At 34.0% G+C, this 16,642-nt stretch overlaps 1 protein-coding gene across 7 annotated transcripts in view; it reads right to left on the bottom strand.

Moving 5' to 3' along the window:
- VPS13C (vacuolar protein sorting 13 homolog C) overlaps nt 1-16,642 on the bottom strand; it is a 190,352-nt gene that overhangs the window by 108,649 nt on the left and 65,061 nt on the right. For all 7 annotated transcript variants that reach the window (XM_050797231.1, XM_050797228.1, XM_050797226.1 and 4 more), the window contains 10 exons: nt 15,958-16,150; nt 14,416-14,530; nt 13,631-13,767; nt 10,956-11,079; nt 9,128-9,245; nt 6,383-6,512; nt 5,628-5,706; nt 4,800-4,939; nt 1,504-1,657; nt 485-564 (listed from right to left, as the gene is read on the bottom strand). In XM_050797231.1, the coding sequence (XP_050653188.1) occupies nt 485-564; nt 1,504-1,657; nt 4,800-4,939; nt 5,628-5,706; nt 6,383-6,512; nt 9,128-9,245; nt 10,956-11,079; nt 13,631-13,767; nt 14,416-14,530; nt 15,958-16,150 (1,270 nt within the window). The remainder of the gene's footprint in view (nt 1-484; nt 565-1,503; nt 1,658-4,799; nt 4,940-5,627; nt 5,707-6,382; nt 6,513-9,127; nt 9,246-10,955; nt 11,080-13,630; nt 13,768-14,415; nt 14,531-15,957; nt 16,151-16,642) is intronic.

The following is a 16,642-nucleotide window of genomic DNA, read 5'->3' on the forward strand; positions in this document are numbered from 1 at the left end:
TTCAATAAATAGCTGCTGACCAATTAAACAAATCAACTAATCTTGAAGTCAGCTAAATACCATCAGTTCCTTCAGTGTTTCTCATATGAAATATTTTTGTGGCCCTTCCTATTCCTGGCATTTCTCTTCTGAACCCAATTTAATATGACTTTATCCTTTTGATGCAGCATACTCAGCCAAATGTCACCTATATATGACCTATAATCAGTATAGGTATGTGGGTGTGCCCTAGAGGACAAATGGTACCTACTTCATCCCAGGCTTCCACCTCTGGCAACAAGAAGTTTAGTGACTTTGTTTAATGGCCCTGTACTTAAGTGAAAGAAAAGAAGGTGTACAAATGAAAAAAAAAAAAAACAGATTTCCCTATAATTAGAAACTGTGATACACATCCAGAGCCATTAGTAACTTATTGTCACATTTTTCCGTCCAGAGATGTCGTTTGGAGTACACAATAAATATATAATCATTCTATAGCCCGTACCTTAATATACTCCACTTTCAAAAGATCTAATCCAGGTTTGTCAGAAGAGCTAATCAAGTGAAGGGGCTTCTTTTTGGATCCTAAAGAAAAAGGAAAAAAAAAAGTGTTTCAAATAAATTGCTCTTTTGTAATTTGAAACTTTTTTTAGATTTTTTTAAAATTTGTTAATTAAGCTTTAAAAGAAAATCTTTGCATGTTGTCATAGTTATTAAATACAAAGGCCATCACTGTTGAAGAAATTAACCAATCCAGATTGTTACCTCTGACATCCAACTTACTTAAAAACATGCATATTTATTTTCACCTGATTTCACAGGTGACTTCTAAAATTCTGACAAATAATTTATTTTACTTCTATTAAAGAAATTTAAATAATTTCCTTTTGTTTAAACTGTGAGAGGTGGCTTAAAAGAGGAAAGCTTTGTTTTTGTTTTTTTTCCTTAAAAGAGAACTGTTAAACTCCTTTTTAACTTAAAAACAACAGGTACTACCAGATGTTCTTTATGTCCTTCGGTAGATGTACCAAGGAACTGCCTCCAAAAGCTATGGAGGGAGAAGTAATTTGTCCACCATTTTATCTATCTTTTGTTATTTGCAGTTCTTTAACTCTTGCTTCTGAGAGATCTCAAAATTTTCCCTTGACTTCCAAGGGCATAACCTTCACTTAAGGAAAAAATAGCTTAGAAAATTTATTATTTATATTTTTTTTCCTCAAGACAATAATGTAAACTTTATCTTAACACAGGTCCTATAGAAATTACTAACACATAAAATATTTTTCTTCTAAATTGAGATTTGTTTTAGTTTCAACTATTAAAAAGTTATAAAACATAGGTATTTATACAGTCAGTTTTCTGTATCCAAGGATTCCAACCCAAAGTATAAATATAATTACTTGTAAAGTGCTTAGAAGAGTACAGCCATTATTTATTATAAATACAATATAAATGAAAGTATTTCAGATACTCCAAAGTGCTACCTTTATTATAGGTTATTATTTCTATTTTTATGGCTATTACCTTCAATTTCATGGTAATCCAAGCTGATTTTCTTTAAATAAGATACCGCAGTTAAGTCAAATGTTCTCACTGTAGCCTCTGTTCCTAACTGAGTAACATTAAATACTAGAATTGTATCTTCTTCTTTCTGCTGTTTAGTAAATTCCAAAATCACCTAAAAGAATTAGAGCCAATGAAAAGTTGATAAGAAGTCTAAATCATACTTAAAATAATGAAAACAAAATCTTTCTCCATACACATCACCAAAAGAACAGTAATTTTGCTCATATGCTTCTGCCCCTTAGCTATTTAATATAATTGGAAATTACCAACTTAAATTCGATTCTTGAGAATATAAGTACATTTATTTAAAAATCATGACGGAATTTAACTTATTTTTTCTAATTTAGTAAAATAGGAATGTATAGATTCTTCCTTAGTATGATTTTCTTAAACCTGTATTTCAAAGCAAAAATCATGTTTAGTAATTTTTTTCAAAGCATCCCCATTAAAGTAGGAAGAAAGATGTTCACTATCATACTACTATTTAACTCTGGAAATGACAGCCTGTATATTTAGCTACTAAAAAATAAAACACTGTAATTTTTAAAAGATGGAAGTACTTTTGATACTCTAATCAAAAGGTATAGATCTTTGTCTCCACCCTTTGAATATGGGCAGGTTTGTGAATGCTTAAATCAACAGAGTAGAAAGGAATTGATACTATAAGGACTTCTGGTGTCAAAAAAGACCATGAAACTCCCACCTGGGAACACTCATACTGGGGGAAGCCAGCCACCATGTAAAAAGTTCAACTACTCAGACTACCATGGCTTTTACCATGCTGAGAGGCCATAAGTAGGTGTTTCAGTCAACAGTTACAGCTGAGCTCCCAGCCAACCGCCAGTATCAACTGCAAGCCTCGTAAGTGAGCCACATGGACATCCAGTTTGAGGCTTCCGATAACAGAAGCCCCAGTCAACATCAGAATGCAACCAAATGAAAGACTACACACAAAATTACCCAGTTGAACCCTTCCAAAATTCCTAACCCACAAACCTGTAAGCAAAATAAAACAGTTGTTTTAAGCTATTTAACTTGATAGGCCGCAATAATAAACAGAATAACATAAATACTGAAGAAAGGCAAAAAATAATATTATTAGCAGATGTTATAATTACATACTTAGATAACACTTTAAAAGTACTTAAAGAAAAGGCCAAGTGCAGTGGCTCACGCCTGTAATCCCAGCACTTGGGGAGGCCAAGGCAAGCGGATGACCTGAGCCTGAGAGTTCAAGACCAGCCTGGGCAACATAGTGAAACCACATCTCCATAAAAAATACAAAGCATTAGCTGGGTGTGGTGGTACGTGCCTGTAATCCCAGTCTCTTGGGAGGCTGAGGTATTCTGTTACGGTAACAGAAAACAAATTAAGACATTCTTTATCACCATGAAGTTTACATTCTAGGGAAAGTTGGAGAAAATGAAGGTTGCTATCTTGTCTTGGTTGGTCAGATCTTTCCAATAAGATGACAATTGAACAAATACCTGAAGTAAGTTAAAAAAAAAAAGAAAAAGAAAAAGAAAAAATCAAGCCATGCAGGAAAGGAGTGTTCCAGGCAAAGGAAATAGCAAGCACAAAGAATGTGCTTTGGTATACAGAAGGAAAAACATAAGACTAGTGTAAGCTCCATGCGGCAAGAACTTTACTCACTGCTATTTTCCAGTATCTAAAATAATGTCCAGTAATAAAGGCACATGATCAATACCTATTGAAGGGATAAATGGAATATGGCTGAAGCAGAATGAGCCAGGCAGGAAAGAACTGGTCAGTCATATGAGGTTTTACACATGTAAGGCCTTGTAGGCCATGGTAAGGACTTAGTCCTTTACTTTTAGTGAGATTTGAAGTCAGTGTAGGATATTGAGCAGAGTAGTAACATGATCTGACATTCCCTTTTCTTTTTTATTTTACTTTATTTTATTTTAGGGACAAAGTCTTGCTCTGTCACCCAGGCTGGAGTACAGTGGTACAGTCTCAGTTCACTTCAACCTTTACCTCCAGGTTCAAGCAAGTCTCCCAAGTAGCTGGGATTACAAGTGCCCACCACCATGCCTGGCTAATTTTGTTTTTAGTAGGGATGGGGTTTCACCATATTGCCCAGGCTGGTCTTGAACTCCTGACCTCAGATGATCCACCCACCTCAGCCTCCCAAAGTGCTGGGATTACAGGTGTGAGCCACCACGCCCGGCCTGACATTCACTTTTAAAGGATCACTCTGGCAAATGACAGAACAGAGTACCTGACGGAAGCAAAGACGGAAGCAAAGAGGCTATAGCAAAATAATCCAGGCAAGACGATTACAGTGACTTGGACAGTACAGTAGCAGCAGAAAGGAAGAGCAATCATATGAATGCATTTTGAAGTTAGGGTCATGGGATTTAATGATATTTTGGATGTAGTATGGAGAAAGAAAGAAGCTGTAGAAGGCTAATGGTAAAGAACATACCTTTCTCCAAACAAATACCAATAATACTTAGGTTTGTACACACAGCTAAAATGTAGTATTTCTGACATTATATTTTAGGACATGCTCTCACTTGGGCATATCAAACAGTCAATAAGGAACACCTCCATTTTCTATCTTTTTTGTTTTATTATCAAAGCAAGACAAACTTTTTACAGAAATCTGGACTATATGGAAAAGCAAGCAGGCATATATAAAAACCTGTAATCTCACCACTCAGAGATGAACACTGTCTGCCATTTATCAAAGAAAACATACAAATATAACTTCAAATGGAATAATAATATCCTTGGTATTATAATCTTTTTGTTTTCCCAAATAATAATATACTGTGAACATCTCTCCATGTTTCCTTTTACCACATGACTTTTAAAGGCTGTAAACGTATGTTGGAAACTTAGGTTGTTTACATTTTTCCAAATCATAAACATGATAATGAGCATTATTTAGCTAAAAGTGAAAAGTTTAAAAAATTAAAGTAGGCATGTCATAAAAATTTTCTACAGAAAAGTAAGTCCTAATTAAAAGTCTAAGCTCTTCCAGAATAAATTAGATATGCCACAGATCATTCTTACATCAATTTTTTAAAAAGCATTTCATTTTTTAAAATCTTTTTGTGTGTAAAATAGAGAGTATGTGTGAGAGTGTGTATGTGCATGTGTGTTGGGCAGCAGGAAAGACAGAGTACCACGTTTTTAATATACTTGACATTTGGGTCTAGCTTGAGGATACCTTACAAGATAGTGACAACCAGAATATATCTATTTATAGACAAAAAAGCACACACTTCTTTAATTTCAAACTTGAGCAGAAGATTAATGAGCTCCTCATTTGGGACCTCTGCAGCTTTTTTAAGTTCTGATCCTTTCATACTTTTACCAGTCTGTGGTTCCCCATCTTCAGCATCAAAATACTCATCATCAGACTCTAAAGGAAAAAGACATTTATTTGATCTGAGATATTGTACACTGAAAACTGCATGAAACACTCAAATCTGTTCATTTATTAGATATAATCTTCATATTCAGCATCAGAATATCTGCTTTTTTTAAACTTCCACCAAGTGACTCAACCTGACATGTAATAATCACATTTAAAATCAAATAGCACTACGTTCTTTTCTTCAATGGTTCTGTTTTTCACTACAGTTCATTCACTCAATATTCAACAAAATATTTATTGGGTATTATCTACCATGTATCAGGCTGTGCCAGCTACTAAGGATACCAGAATGACCAGGATAGACATGGTCCTGTCCTGATGAAGCTTACATTCTAGTTCAAAATTAAAACAGATCAATTAGGTCAGAGCTAGAGAAAAGCTCATGCAGAGATTGGGGCCAAAAAAGAGTAGTTTATTTAGAATCTTAAGTAAGCACTGTCAACTACCAAAAAAAAAAAAAAAAAAAAAAAACCCTTCATTTATCCAATGAAGACAGAAACTTGGGCTTAAAGAAGATAAGGGACTCAAAGTCACACTAATATAGCACAACTAGAACTAAAACCAGTAAATTACTACAGCAGTTTCAGATGGCCCTTATTTTCTAAAAATGTTATCTCTGTATAACAATGTATAGGCTTAATTTAATACAGAAAGAGTATTTTACTTTCCTTACCTGATTCCACAGCATCTAGCAACAGTGAAGTACCAAGTAGACCTTTTGTCCCACCTGAAATAACTGGAATTGAGGATACCTAGCATAGAATACAAAAAGTTTTCTTAAAAACGATGACTCAGCAGGATTAAATGTGATAAATGAGAGGAAGACTAAAAAGTAATAGAGGATAAAGAGATATGGAAAGACACATACACACAACATAACACAATATACAAATCTTCCAACAAGATATATTGTGTAATCAACTAATAGTTGGCTACAATTTACAAATTATTAAGTCTACTGCCCACATTTACAAGGACAAAACTAAGTGTACCTCTAGTAAGTTAGTCTATTAGTACTGTATATCATTTACATTGTATCTATTACAATATTAAAGTACATCTTTTTTATAGGTCTCTGACACATGGTATCACCATGAGCTCGCTTTATCAAATTTCATTTCAAAGTAGAAATCCAACGTTTCTACTGTGTAAAGATCAATTCCAATTAAAGTGACCTACAACTTGTAAGTCTAACATATAAGGACATTTTATACCAATTGTTTTATTTGCAAGATTCTAAAGATTTTTGTTTACTTTTTCCCCCTCTAGTTTTATTTAAAACACATTTTATAAATTTGAAAGACATTTTACTTTCATTTCTGTACTTTTGGTCCTTTCACTTATAAACCTTGCCCTGAAACTGACTTTTCATCACTGCTTTAAAACAATGGTAAAAATAGGTTTATACATTTTATTGTTTCTATTTACCTGTTTCTCTGGAGACTGGGCTGATGATTTCTGTGGCAAAGGTATACTGTTCATCAAATATAGCACATCTTTCATCTTCTGGTCAGAAATTCTCACATGCATCAAAGGAAGTCCTCCTGACACTTTAAATCTAAGATACAATTCAGTGGTTTTAAGTCAGCATCTCTATATTACAAACGAGGGAAAGAACTGCATTAATGTAATTAGATTAAAACATGCCTAAACTTTGGACATGTTTTAATCTAATTACATTAATGCCTCATTTAGACAACACTGGCAAGAAATCGAAAGTTCTATGTTAGCTAAGTTTCCAGATAATTTCAACATATCCCTCTTAAGTAGCCAAACCTTTTTAACTTAACTAATTTTTATGAAAATCTTTCCAAACACAATTCTCTACCTTTCAAAACCAAAACACTACTTCCTGGTATCAAAGATTTCTTATTATCAACATCAAAGAGTATCTACCTCATCACTCTCTATCCCATTGCCTTGCTTTATTTCTTTTTATATATAGCACTCGGCAGCACCTGACATCACATTTGTATTTGTTTATGTCTCCTCTAATTAAAATGTCAGCTCCATGAGGACATCTGTTTTACTCACTACTGAATCACCATTGTGATTTTATCAGTTACTTACTTTTTAGCAGGGGCTTCTATTCTGTTTCCCTATTCAATGTAATTGCCTCAGGTTTATTTGTCTCAATAGCCTTGTGGCAGCTATGTGCTGGTCATAAAGCTCTTCTTGGCGGTTGTTTATCTTTGGCTTCCTGACTAAGCTGTGAACAGCTCAAGCTGACATATGCCTAATTGCTAGATGTCACACTGGGATACAGTAAAGCACTACAGAGAAAGAAATATAAAGCACTAAATGCCTATACTGGAAAAGAACTAAGGTCTCAAATCAGTGACCTTAGCTTCTACCTTAAGAAACTAGGACTGGAAAGAAAATGAAATCCTAAGTAAACAAAAGAAAGAAATAATAAACATCAGAGTGGAAATCAGGGGGAAAAAAAGAATCAAAAGAGAGAAGATAATGGAAACCAACAGCCGGGTAGCTCAGAAGATCAACAAAATTGATAAACCTCTGATCAAGTGATCAGCAGAAAAAGAGAAAAGGCACAAATTACTAACATCAGGACTAAGAGAAATAACATCACTACAGATTCTTCGTGTATTAAATAGGTAAAAGGAAAGCAATACAAACAGTTTTATGCCATACATTCAACAACTAAGATGGACAAATTCCTTAAAACACACAAACAACTCAAAACACTAGGAACACACAGGTCATTCAAAAGAATAGATAATCTAGCCCTATATCTATGAAAAAACATGAATTTGTAGTTAAATACCTCTCAAAATGAAAACTCCAGGGCCAGATGACTTTACTGGTGAATTCTACCTAACATTTTAGGAAGAAATAATACCATTTCTACACAACATCTTCCAGAAAACTCAATGTATGAGGCCAACATTATCCTGATACCAAAACAAGAAAAGCACAGACCAATATCCCTCATTAACACAAATATAAAACTTTGTAATAAAATTTTGGCAAAACAAGTCCAAAAGTATTTTAAAAGAATAATACATATGGGTTGAATATCCCTTATCAGAAATGGGACAAGAAGTGTTTCACATTTTTTATTTTTCCAGATTTTGGAATATTTGTATTACATAATGAGATATCCTGCAGATAGGACCCAAGTCTAAACACGAAATTGATTTATGTTTCATTCACACCTTGCACACACAGTCTGGAGGAAATTTTATTTTAAAAATGTTAATAATTTTGTGCAAGAAACGAAGCTTGTGTTAAGAACTTATGTGCAGAATTTTCCATATGTGACATAACGTTGACTCTCAAAAAGTTTCAAATTTTGGAGTATTTCAAATTTTTGGTCTTTGGATTAGGGATGTTCATCATTACTAAGTGAGGTTAATCGGTAATGAAAAGTTGGTTTAACATCCACCTGATAAAGGGTATCAATAAACTACTGATACATACAACATGAATGAATCTCAAATTAATTATGCTGAATTAAAGTCATCAAACAAAAAAATTAAAAGTCTAAGATTCTATTTATGTAAAATTCTAGAAAATTCTAACAAATCTATAGTGTCAGAAAGCAGACGAATGTTGTCCAGGGACTGGGGGAAGAGAATTTAAGTAGGGAAGGAAAGAAAGGAATACAAAGGGGAACAAGGACACTTTTGGAGATGATGTGTTCATTATCTTAACTGTGATGATGGTTTCGTGGCTATATAGCTAAGGCAATATTTATCAAATTGTAAACTTTAAATAGATGCAGCTTATTGAACATCAATTATATTTCAATAAATCTGTTTTTTGAAAGTATAAACATTTCAGAACTGTCTATTTAAATTCAAAATTACTTTTCTATTTTTTCTCAGGATTATATGGTATTTCATTATCAAAAGAGCCTCTAATGTTTTTGAAGATTTTATTTTGTTGATATTAAGTGTTGGATTAGATTCATTCAAAAACATGAACCATCAACTTTTATAGACTGTAAAAGTCCAAATATTTCTGAAGTAAGAGTTGATGTATAATTCAAATATACATTTTCTTAAAAATACATTTCTGCTGCAAAATGGAATAATCATTATTTTTTTCTGTCTCCCACAGAAATCTATCTTTGCTTCCTTAAATTCTAGCAACTGATGTAGACATATTTCACCTATTAATTTTCTAATATACAAGAAGCTCATACATTACCTGGCCATTCTTATGTCTTTTTCTACCATAGCTTTGGCCAACTCAACATGAATATCCATGGGTTGCAATATATGCATAGTTGATGGATGCTGAAATCGACACTTTTTCCAGTTTTCCTCTTTAAAAAATAATTTAAGATATTATGGTTTTTACAAACAGCCATGGAACATGGATAAATATTATTTTTAATGAATATTATTTTAAATTGTCAGACATTCTATGGAAAATCACTGTAAATTAATCCAGAGTCAATGATTACCAATTTTTACTTCTTTCAGCATATCAGTTAAATAATCTATGCTTTTTAAATACAGACTGACAAGATCAAAGACTGTGATATAAAATAATTACATTTGGAGAATGTTCACATTAACATCTTGCATTTCAAAGTAAACAGGAAAAACAAAGCCCAGGATCTATTACCTTAATTCCAGAAATAATGACCAAGGTTGATAATTACAGTGAAAAGATGAGGAAAAACAAGAAAAAAGAAAAAAAGAGGTTTACGGGGTTCCTAAGTACAATATTTACACCCAGCTTAGTACACAATTCCAAAGCAAAGATGAGTTTTAGCAAACAAAATTTCATGACCAAAAAAGTATAATAATCACTTTTCTTCAAATAAGAAGGTCCCAAAAACAGATTTTCCAATAACTAATAGAGAACTATGCAGATATTTATTGATGGCAGTGACTGAAAATCTTTTATCACTTATAATTCAATTTTTTTTTTTTTTTTCAGACAGAGTCTCACTCTGTCACCCAGGCTGGAATGCAGTGGCATGATCTGGGCTCACTGCAAGCTCTGCCTCCCAGGTTCATGCCATTCTCCTGCCTCAGCTTCCCGAATAGCTGGGACTACAGGCGCCCGCCACCACGCCGGGATTTCACGGTGTTAGCCAGGATGGTCTCAATCTCCTGACTTCATGATCTGCCTGCCTTGGCCTCCCAAAGTGCTGGGATTACAGGCGTGAGCCACCGCGTCCGGCCATAATTCAATTATTTTTAAGTACATACAAAAGAAAAGGCAGTTTTAATGGTCTGTGTAAATACTCCACTTCAAGGAATTAACAGGCTCTTAACACATGAAAAGTAAGTAGAGCATTATATATTTACATTTTAATAAGTCTCAACACTCCTACTAGTGTATAAACTCTGCACATAGAGACTATAACTATCCTTTCCTCTACTGACCTACCACAAAGTGATACTATGATCAAGGATAATTAATAAATATGTATTGTTTCTAGAAACTAAATAAGTCTAAAAAAATATTTACTTAAGCGTAGAAAACACCAAAGCTTTTGGAAAATAATTAAGTTAATTATCTTTAAGATATTAAGACTGTATCTACTACTTTGTAGATACATATTTTTCAGATATCTACAAAAGTAGAAAGCAAAATATACTAGTAATACTATTGAAATAAAGACTAGGCTAATATAGTACAAGATTTAATAATGAAGGCAGCAAGGAAAATAATACTGAGTCATCCCAAAAGCAGTAAGACAGAAAAACATGAATCAATTGCAACTTCCATTTTGTGTTCTAAGCAGCTTTATAGTCACATTACAAAAATATAGGCTATGAATAGGCTTAGATTGAAATGGAGCTAGGTATCCTAAGATGACTACCCAAATTTCCATTTCTATTTATAAATGTTGCGGTAATTTACACTAATAGTGTCCTACATGGTTTATTTAAGCAGCCAAAAGAATATGTGTGCAAAATGGTTGTCAGGGTTGATATATAGGCACACATACATACACGTATGTTACACAAACTACCCAACATAATCCTAAGATCCTAAAAGTTGAATAATGGTTTACCTGCTCTTGCAAAAAGTAGTTGTACATTTTTTATTTCAACATCAAACTTGTCATAAGCCTTATCCATTATTTCTTCCAGAGATGAATTAGTAGTCTTCTGTAAACCTTGATCTTTACTGTTGAGCTAAAATGAAAGACAAATCTCAATTTTTTTTTCCAAAACAGAAAAGCACATACATCAACATACTTTAGCTAGGTTTCAATCTTGCATTTAGTCAGTTAAAACCTAACAAAATGAAAATATTGCCCTTAATGCATAAACATTTTAATTTTCAGATAATTATTTGTAAACAATTAAGAATATTTCAGCATACACCTCTATTAAAGTTGAGAAATAGGTGTTCAGCACATTTTCATGTTCGAGCTATCTGCCGCAAATAACTTGTCTAGATGTACAACTCCTCCTCTTCCTGGATCTCAGGAATTACTGCCTCTTATAGTCCAGCTCCCCTGACCCCCACCCTACACTCTTCACCATTAAATAGCAGCGTTTTGTTCCTTCTCTGCACTATACCACAGGAATAATTAGACCACTATAACTCAGCTCCAAATTGTACTGCCTTTTCTCCCTTCCCGGTAGAAGCAAGGATCAGTTCAAGAGTATACAAGGGATCTTCAAAAAGTCGATGGAAAATGCCCATTATGAAAAAACTATGCATGAATTTCAAAACTGTTTCGTACCAAAAGAAACTTGAACTAACTTTTTATAACATGACTGAACAGGATCTAGCTTGAGTCACTAAGAAGATTAAGACATCAGCTTGAAAAGGACCCCCCCATCATAGCAACATGAATTCTGCTAAAATTGAAGCAAAAAACAAATGTATGCTGAAGCTTGGGTGAAAGAATGGTGAAATCAGTAATGCTTTATGAAAAATGTATGGGAACAGTACCCCAAAGAAATTAGCAGTTTACAAATAGGTAACTAATTTTAAGAAGGGTCAAGACAATTTTGAAGATGAAGCCCACAGTGGCAGACCATGCACATCAATTTGTGAGGAAAAATTTAATCTTGTTCATTCCCTAATTGAAGAGGACTGATGATTAACAGCAGAAACAACAGTCAACACCACAGACATTTCAACTGGTTCAGCTTACACAATTCTGACTGAAAAATTAAAGTTGAGACAACTTTTTAATCAACAGGAGCCAAAACCACTGCGCTCAAATCAGCTACAGACAAGGGTAGAGCTTTTGATGGAAATTTTAAAAACAAGTGTGGGATCAAGATCCAGAAACATTTCTTCAAAGAATTATAATAAGAAATGAAACATGGTTTGGGCATGGGGGCTCACGTCTGCAACCCCAGCACTTTGGGAGGCCAAGGTGGGTGGATCACTTGAGGTCAGGAGTTCAAGACCAGCCCGGCCAACATGGTGAAACCCCGCCTCTACTAAAAATACACAAATTGGCCAGGTGTGGTAGCGTATGCCTGTAATCCCAGCTACTTGCAAGGCTGAGGCAAGAGCAACACTTGAATCCAGGAAGCGAAGGTTGCAGTGAGCCAAGATTGCACTACTGCACTCCAGCCTGGGCGACAGTGCAAGACTCTGTCTCAAAAAAAACAACATGGCTTTACCAGTATGATCTTAAGGACAAATCACAATTAAAGCAATGGTTATCACGATGTGAAAGTGGTCCAGTCAAAGCAAAAGTAGAGTAGTCAAGAGCAAAGGTGATGGCAACACTTTTTGGGGATGCTCCAGGCATTTTGCTTGTTGACTTTCTGGAGTGCCAAAGAACGACAGCATCTGCTTATTATGACAGTGTTTTGAGAAAGTCAACCAAAGTTTTAGCAGAAAAACACCCAGGAAAACTTCACCAGAGAGTCCTTCTTCACCACAACAATGCTCCTTCTGCTCATTCCTCTCATCAAATGAGGGCAGTTTTTGCAAGATTTTCTATGAGAAATCATTAGGTGCCCACCTTACAGTCCTAATTTGGCTCCTTCTAACTTTTTTTGGTTTCCTTATCTTAAAAAAAAAAATCTATAAACAGCACCTATTTTTCTTCAGTTAGTAATGTAGAAAAGACTACAATGACATGATTAAATTCCCAGGACCTTCAGTCCTTCAGGGATGGACTAAACGGCTGGTATCATCACTTACAAAAGTGTCTTGAACTTGATGGATCTTATGTTGAGAAACAAAGTTTATGGTTTTTATTTTTATCTTTTAATTTCATTTTTCCACAAACTTTTCAAAGTCCCCTCATATATTTGAAATTGTCACCTTTTACTGGAGGCTTGGATTTCTACAAGATTCAAAATCCAAAATCCAAAAGTTATCTTGCTCTACTTAGTTACTGACAGTGGTTTAATAAACATATATTCATATACGTACAATTTCCTATTGTCAAAATATATACGCAACAAATAACACTGTACAATTAAGCCCTGCTATGAAAACAGAAATGCTTCTTTCTAATTAGGAAAAGACAGAGGTAATCCAGTCCTTACTGTCAAATCACCTACCATTACAGAAAATTTGGAGGTTTTTTGTTTTAATAGTCATAAAACATATATAAAATACTCCAAGCTAGGCTTGAAAAACAGGTTAAAAAAATAAGTCTACATTTAGTTTAGTGAACTCTGAAGAAAAAAACAGCAAACTATTGGAGAGTTAGCTAGCAAACAGGTCAAAGATGGGCAGACAAAAAAATGCATATATACCTACCTGAAATGTACCAAAATCTAAAATCAGAAGATCTGACTTTTCATGGTGGAAACCTGTCTGTGGAACTACTAGATAAGAAGGCTTCAGATTTATCCTTAAATCAAGGACTTTTCGAGTTTCAATAATATGTGTAAGTCCTAAAGAAGGTAAGAAATAATGACATTAAATGGTCAAGTTGAAATACGTAATCATATTATTAACAACTAGAATAAGAATTTTACTTGAAAAGTATTACAAAGGAGTATTAGCTTTTCTCACAAATCAGATTCTCAATTCAGCATGTAAGGTGAAAATTGCATATAGCCAATAGGAAACAATTTATTATAGCACAGTATAGTAAACCCAACATAGCTAGTATTTTATGTAGGGATAGAAGAATTTATTATTTCCTTGGTTAAGGAACTGGATAAAATAGTTGGCTTAAGTTCAGAGGCCATGTTATACAAAAGTAAGTATCTTTCAAACTATATTCACACACAGTGTGATGAACAGTTTCTTAAGAACTGAGATGGAGGATGGTTTTCCACCTCAAGCTCATTCTGAAGCACAACTTCTTGACTGTAATGGCAGGAAGAATCGTCTGTACCCCATATTATGCTCTTTCTCACCTAGTCTAACAGGTATATTTGACTTTCAGTAAGCCATGTCCACTCTATACTGTAATACAGTCTGAGTTTAAAATAAAGAAAAAAAGCAACATAATATTTTGAACACAATGTTTACATTAAAGTAGACAAAACTTTTAAAACTTAGCTGATGCTTATGTAGACACTCAAATTCTTTACCTGTAGCTGTTCTCTCCTTAATTTCTTCCAGCTTCATCAATGTTGCTGATGTTATTTGCTCAAGATCCAAACCCTTATTTGATTGAAAGAATTCAACCACTGCATTGACAGTTTTCTATAACAAAAATTTTTTAATATAATCAACTTACACATAGTTCTTTCCATGTTGTAAACTTTAAAGTTTCACCTCAATTCTAAACAGCTGTAGTTTTGAACTGTGGAACCCCAAAGATATTCTGTCCAACTACATCTCCCCTTGGAGTAAAAGAGAACCTGGAGAAAGGAAGAGCCTAAGCAAGCTTACTGGAGAGGCAACAAATGTGCATATATCGTTAAGGTGTAAAGTATGTTCTATAGTGTCATATGGATGTAGCAGCAGACATTACTTTTAGTTTTAGCCTCCAATTAGTCAGAAGGTGAAACTCTACTTCTCTATACTGTAATTAGATTCTCTTGCACTCTGAAGTTTAGAAAATTAAGAGGAAGAAAGCCATTTAGCTCTTACCTACATGCCAAATTTAAACTTTTAAAAAATCAGAGATTTTCCAAGATGAAAACAATTCTGGAGACTGGTTGTTTAACATTGTGAATGTACTTAACACTACTGAACTGTAAACTTAAAAACAGTTAAGATGTTAAATTGAGTTATGTGTATTTTACCACAATTAAAATTTTTTAATTATAAAATATAATGAGTTCTGCAGTCTTTATATACTGCCTCCCCTCCGCCGACCCACACACACACACACACACACACACACACACACACACACAGTGAATTTAGCTCTCAATCGTAAAGTAAAATTACATCAGGGATCTCAACAAGGTGGGGCGAAACTACAAGTGATGCAATGAGTAGTGAACCGTATCCATATTGCTCACTTGAGATATGGTGAGCAATCCATATTGCTCAACTTGAGATGGTGGGTAAGATAGTCTGAAAAAGGTAAAGCCATAGATACAGAAACTGAGCCAGCATTTCCAATAACATCTAAACACCAATGCTTTTTTCCATGTTAACAATATTTAAAATTCTTTTAATCACTCCTAAAGCTCTTTGAATTTGTTCCAAACATTGAAAGAAAAGAGAAAATACACAAAAAAGAACTGGAGTAGGAAGTCAACATGTAACAATTTGGGAGTAGTTGGCAAATAAACAAGAATATTTTAAAGTATACTAGATTATTTTAAATTTAACATAAGCATAGATAAATAAACCTTGCAGTAGGGAAAAATGTATTGCATATGAAAAAATCAAAATTAGCTCCTGAACATGTACTGCTTTTGAAACAAGAAAAACCTATTAGGAAACTTACCTATTAAGTAAATAAATGTTAAATATGAAAGAGGAGAAATAAGAAAATGTCTGGCATCCATATGCTCACCATGAAGGAAAAATTCTTCTTTTACAAATTTATTCACTTTAAATTAGAAAATTCAATATAAAATTGTCCACTCAAATAGGATGCTTACATTTTATTTTTGAATATGTCAGAAGTATAAGATGGTTTAAACAAAGAGTTACTTTCTCCTTGCACTTACAGCATCATAGATGACCTCCACAGGCTGAGACTGAACAATCAGAGTCTGGTCAGCAGGACTATCCTCTGGATTGGTTTCAAATTTAATTTTAAGCAAGGATGATGTAGTGTCACCAATTGAAGCCACAAGTGATGGTACAATATCCTGCTGTCTCAAACCTGTTATATACCAGTGTTCTAATTTTGCTTCTACCCTATAATCCAATGAAGAACAAGGAAAGACACATATAAGGTCTTTCGTAATCTAATGGGCTAAAATACAAATTTCCCTTTAAACACTTCTTTGAGAACCAGGACCATCCATGCATCTTATCTAAAGCTGAAGCTCAACCTTCTTATCCAGGCATTCAATTGCTTACACACAATCTGGTTTGCTGCTCTTGTTGTTTTAATTAACTCCTTTCATCTACATGAAAAACTCACTTTAGCCAACTTTAGAATACTGTAAAAGTTCTGATCACTGTTGTATGAATAAAAGATCACATGACATTGATGAACTCCTCTCCTACTTCTATGCCACCCTTAATACCCTCTTACTCCATTCCAGCTTCTAGTCATTTCCATTCGGCTAACCTAGACCTTCTCCTAGCTCAGTTATTCTCTTCCACAACTAAGCTTGTGTATTATTAACTATGAGCCATTTAATTTTACAATACCTTCTCACCCTAGAGCTGTCTAACGTCATA

Source organism: Macaca thibetana, chromosome 7 (genome assembly GCF_024542745.1).
Source record: "Macaca thibetana thibetana isolate TM-01 chromosome 7, ASM2454274v1, whole genome shotgun sequence".
NCBI lineage: Eukaryota > Metazoa > Chordata > Mammalia > Primates > Cercopithecidae > Macaca > Macaca thibetana.